Source organism: Rhagoletis pomonella, unplaced genomic scaffold (genome assembly GCF_013731165.1).
Source record: "Rhagoletis pomonella isolate Grant_MI unplaced genomic scaffold, Rhpom_1.0 Rhpom_scaffold_00014, whole genome shotgun sequence".
NCBI classification, from domain to species: Eukaryota; Metazoa; Arthropoda; class Insecta; order Diptera; family Tephritidae; genus Rhagoletis; species Rhagoletis pomonella.
The window spans coordinates 17,431,502-17,437,194 of NW_023458568.1; the positions used below are offsets into that span (position 1 = coordinate 17,431,502).

Genomic DNA, 5,693 nt, shown 5'->3' on the forward strand with positions numbered 1-5,693 from the left:
TTTAAGGAAAATGGTTTCTTTGGTTAGATGTATACTGAAAAGATTGTTATCTTATTTAGATTCTATTTCTACTGCTGAGACGTCGAATTTGTTGGAGTTAATATTGAGTTTCGAGAATTTTAAAGATCGGTGAATTAAAAGCGTTGTACCTCCGAATCTATTTGTTGGGTTGTTTATACTATGTGATAGTTAACTGGTGTGGGGAAGGATTTAACGTTGTAGAGGTGTGTTTCGCATTCGCGAATGTGAAAAATATGACATTCGAAACATCCCTAATATGTATGTATGTATTATTTACATCAATAACTCTTTATGTATGTACTAAATTTTTATTTATGCAAACCCCAATTTATTTTGGCAATAATAAACTATTACTTAATTCAAGTTTCCACAAATTCATAAAAGTATTTGAAAACTTGTATCCAGGAGGGGAGGGGGTATGGGGGGGATAGATCCCTCCCCCCTTCGTCATTGAACTACAATTATTTACTTTTGAATAAATAACACAATACTATTTTATCCTTCTGATTTAAAATTTTGTTTATTTCAGACGGATGACAAATTATCTTTTAATGAATATATGAGTAGTCCACTTGCAAACAGCGTTATGTGATTTTATAAAAGTAAACCATAAATTAAAAAAAACGTCTACGACAACAAGTAACATCCGAACAGTATCTTTTTTTATTACCTGAAAATTTGGATAAATAAGAGCCTAATACCATTAAAAAAATAAAATTGCAGTATGGTCCATTTGCAAATTTTATATTTAACAAGTAAGAAAGTCTAAGTTCGGGTGGAGCCGAACATTAAATATTATGTTTTTAGTATTAAATATATGTTTTTTCACCTTTCCGAAAGCTACCGCTAGATGGTAAGCGTAAATTAGCGTCCTTAAATTTCGAAATATTGAAGTTTCAAAAATTTCTGAAATTTACCCTTATATGAAAAGCGGCCGTAATTTTAGTCCGATTTCAATAATTTTCAACGTTTTACTTTTATGTGGCAAGCACAATAAAAATACCGAGCTTGGTACAAATTGGTAGAACGGTTACCGATATACATACAATATGTGATCATAAGTGGGCGGTGCCACGCCTATTTTCTAAAATTTTACCATAAACGTATTTCTTGGTAAAGAATTGTTGCAAGCATCAATTTTGAATAAATTAGCTTTAATATTTACTGATTTATCGAAGACTTTGTATTTCTCTAAACTACCGTTATATGGGATGTGGGCGTGGTTATTGTCCGATTTTTTAAATTTTTGGGCCATTTAGTATGCTGTACCAAGCCCAACAAATGTGCCAAGTTTGGAAAAAATTGGTGCAGCGGTTACCAAGATATACACATGTAACCATAAGTGGGCGTGGCTACGCCCATTTTCCAAAAATTTATAATATTCTTATTTTTAGTCTAAAAATTGTTGTAAATATCAATTTTGAGTGAATAATCTTCAGTAGTTACTAAAATATCGCAGTTTTCGTATTTCCGATAATTACCGTTATATGGGATGTGGGCGCAGTTATTGCCCGATTTTTAAGATTTTCGGCTATTTAGTTTGCTGTATCAAGGCCAACAACTGTGCCAAGTTTGGAAGAAATTGGTGTACCGGTTACCAAGATATACACATGTAACATACGTGGGCGTGGCTACGCCCATTTTCCAAAAATTTATAATATTCTTATTTTTCGTCTGAAAATGATTGTAAATATCAATTTTGAGTGAATTATCTTCAGTAGTTACTAAAATATCGAAGTTTTCGTATTTCTGGAAATTACCGTTATATGGGAAGTGGGCGTGGCTACAGTCCGATTTTGCCCATTTTCAATACCACGGACGGACGGACAGACGGACACACAGACATGGCTTAGTCGATTTCTCTATTCATTCTGAGCATTTATGTATACATTTGTCTATATCTATCTCGATTTGTTTTGGCTGTTACAAACCGTTATGTGAACAAAATTAATATACCCTTGTGCACAAGTGCGCTCGGGTATAAAAATTTAATATTTCAAGTTTTGAAACAGTAACTTTTACATAGCTAGCTTTTTTTAGCTTTTCGCGTTCTCTCCTCTAGGAAGATTGGTTTGCTTCTTTTTTGCGACCTCTTCCACTAGGCACCGAAACTACCACGTTTTCTTGCAGTTTTCTAAGTTCATACGAAGAGGAGACATAGCAAGAGTAGTTAACATTTCATGCTATTTTTTTTCAGAATATAGAAACATTTTCACTCTGCTGTTAGCGGACATGAAACCCACCAAAAACTAAAAATCTAAAACAAAATACATAGCGCACTTTGCGAGTGGACTACTCAATTGTTGAATATGCCATATTATTTGTCCCTTCTTTTTATACAATTAAGGAGCGGCTGAATGGTTTAACGATGTTAGCGGTACATAATGATGTGCCGATTACAACACAAGAAGTAATTGAAAAAATTTGTGTTAAGCAACGAAGCTTAAAAAACGCTTTATAAGTAATAAGATTTTGTAGACTTGTACATAAATAAATGTTAATAGATACGCGTAAATATATAAATATGCAGATATATTCAATGTGTAAAAACTAAAGTGTATACTAACGAAACTTCTGCATAACAAAACTGGACTACACACTAATTAATTAAAATGGTGTAGTAATTTAATTTTTTAAATTTAAATAAAGCACGAATTCCCCATGGAATAACCGAGTAGACAAAAAATATATAACGGTAGAAATGGCACATACATACATATATGAAAGAATGCCCACAGGCGACGCACTATAGGCAAAACACGAGTTTTTTTTTCAAAATCGTAGATCTTCGCTTAGAAAAGAGATAATGGAATGCAGTATTTAACCCTTTAATGCAGAGTCTGTCATATATGAAACGCTTTTTAACCCTTTCAAGGCAGAGGAAAAAGGTTCTCAATATGCCTTTGAACCTGCTTTTTCTCACGTTGACGTAGATATTAACCGTAGAAAAATTTTTCCATAGTAAAATAATAATAAAAAAAAAGGAATAAAAAAATAAAATAAAATAATAAAAATATTAAAAATAAAAATAAATAAAAAGTACGTTGAAAACATATTGAGAACCATTTTGCCTCTGCCTTGAAAGGGTTAAAAAGCGTTTATATATTACAGACTCTGCATTAAAGGGTTAAATGCTGCGCTTTCGTAAAGATATCGACCAGTATAACCATTTTTGTTATATAAATTTTTTTTGTGAAAGCTGATAGTTTACGAGTTATTAGAGTTTAAATGTAGCTTTTCTTTTTCCAATCTTCCACGATTAATCCCATTATCTCTTTTCTAAGCGAAGATCTAAGATTTTGGAAAAAAACTCCTGTTTTGCCTATAGTGCGACGCCTATAGCCATTGTGTATCAACCCCCCTCCCCTCCTCTGGCCACAACCACAGTTATCGCGTAGCCCTGTCATCGCCAAAATAATTATATACATAAGAACATGTGGAAAAATAATTTAACAGCTGTGGTCCGTAGCTCGTCGTTTTCATCGTGTCCGCGCTCTAAGTAGGTGCTGTGCTCTAATAAAATTTTATTTCGAGCTGTTCTTACCTGCCAGAGTGTGATATGTGTTGTTGGCTTCTTTCAGCGTGCTATCGCCCTGCTCAACAGCCTTTCTAGCTTTGTCAAGTGCGTCCTGGGCGGTTTTTAATAGCCTGATATCGTCTTGTTTTTGTTCGTTTGCTCTATAAATGGACGAAAAATATTAAATGAACCACTTTCATGGCACCGATACTCACCTGAGAATTAGCAAATCGGCTAGTTCGTATTCCTCATCGAAATCGGCAAATATGTTACCGTTGCTGTTGGATATATCGTTGACTCGTTTCAAAAGGCGATCGGCCTAAAATATTTGCAAACCCATATACATATGTATATAAGTATTTAGGAAAGACTCTTAAGAGGCTAAATATCTTTATTAAACTAGCTTACGTCTTCATTTGCTGCCAATGCATCCTTCTTAAGCTTCTTAATATTAATTTCTGGTGCAGTTAGCCCATTGACATCCGTAAGCAATGTTAAAGCAGCGTCGTAAACCTCGTTCGCTTTACGCAACGCTTCTTTGGTGGTTTGAGCTACATTAGTCAGCGATTGCTTGACTGTATTTAACTCCAGACGTACCTCTGAACGCAGTTCATCGCTAAAAGTATGAATTTATTTGTGGCATTATGAAAGCTCTTCTCCATAGGGAAAACCTTTACCTCATTTATACTCACCTTACTTTCTGCTGAAGGTTGATTGCACTTTTCGCCAACTCATAGGCTTTCTCCACTGCTTCGTTGGCATCCTTGGCATTCTCCAAATCGACTTGCGCTTCCGATTCTAAGCGATCGGCTAAAGCCCGTGCTTCGCGTGATATCTCCGAAATTTGATCTGACTGCACACCGAACTCTACAGATTTGTTTTTGGCTTTAGACAGCGCCTGTGCACCGTCATCATTTAGTAAGTTCAATGCGTTCTGCAGTTCATTCTTCGTAGCCTCAACAATGTCATGCGCATTGGAATAGTTTTGTCTGGCCTTTTTGATTTCATCGTTCGCCTTATCTTGTAGCTCGTCGGCGGTGACCAGGTGTGTGCGGATATTGTTGAGGCGTTTATGCAGATCATCCAATACTTCAGCATACGTCTGGCCACTTTCGCCTGCGCCATACTTAGCGTCGGTTAAAAGGATGTCTACTTTTTCTTGCACGGTCTTCAATTTGGCCTCGAACTCCTCATCATTAGTAACGGGTGTACGTGCAATTTCATCCAATGTCGCGCTAAGGTTATGCAACTTTGCACGGTGTTCATTGGCCGCATCTTGTACGAGGTTATAGCAATCCGGGCAATCTATACAACCCAGATGGCGATCATATTTGTTTTCTTTACAACGATCACATCGGCGACCCTCTACATTGTCATTGCATGGACACTGCCCATACTGATCGCATTGGAATCCTTTAGAGCCGCTTTCGTCACACTCGCAAGGCTTACAACCTTCCTGGGAGAAGCCGTAATGGTATACTTCACACTGATCGCACTGTTGCCCCAAAACACCCGGCTTGCAGAAGCATTGTCCTGTGAACTTGTCGCAGGTGGAGTTGTAACTACCAACAGGATCACACATGCAGTTTTCACACCCATTTCCCGACATAATATTGAAGTATCCTGGCTGGCACTCACCGCACTCACGTCCAATCACATTTGGTTTGCAATGGCACTGACCGGTTACTTGATCGCATTGTGTAATACCATCCTGATTTTGTTCGGTGCCTGGTGGATAGCAGCTACAGCGGTCACATTGGCCGTGTGGTAGAGCCAGTGGATCGCCGAAGTGTCCTGCTAAGCACTCGTCGCAGTGTTTTCCGGCTGTGTTGTGTATGCACTTGAGACATTCACCAGTGGTACGATTACAATTGCCTACCGCATTGGGATCCACATTGCCGTTGCAGTCGCACGCTTTACATGTTTGCACCGCGCCATAGATACCCGTTGGATCACCAAAGAAGCCGTCCGAGCACATTTCACAGCGCGCGCCGTAGTAGCCAACAGGGCATTCGGTGCAAATGACGGTGTCGCCGTTGATTTGCATGCAAGCACCATCATTGGGGCAAGGACAACGTTTACAGTCATATGGTGTACCACCCAAAGCGTTGCCATAGTATCCACGTGCACACTGGTCACAGTTGTCCCCGGCCGT

The 5,693-nt window shown here is 37.9% G+C and overlaps 1 protein-coding gene across 1 annotated transcript; it reads right to left on the reverse strand.

Moving 5' to 3' along the window:
• Nucleotides 1–3,530: 3,530 nt before the first annotated feature.
• Nucleotides 3,531–5,687, reverse strand: LOC118749291 (laminin subunit gamma-1-like; the record flags this gene model as incomplete). The annotated part of the gene is made up of 4 exons (XM_036484087.1): nucleotides 3,531–3,699; nucleotides 3,754–3,857; nucleotides 3,947–4,154; nucleotides 4,231–5,687. Coding segments are annotated over 4 exons (1,923 nt in total), but the record flags the coding sequence as incomplete, so codon positions are not given.
• Nucleotides 5,688–5,693: the final 6 nt, after the last annotated feature.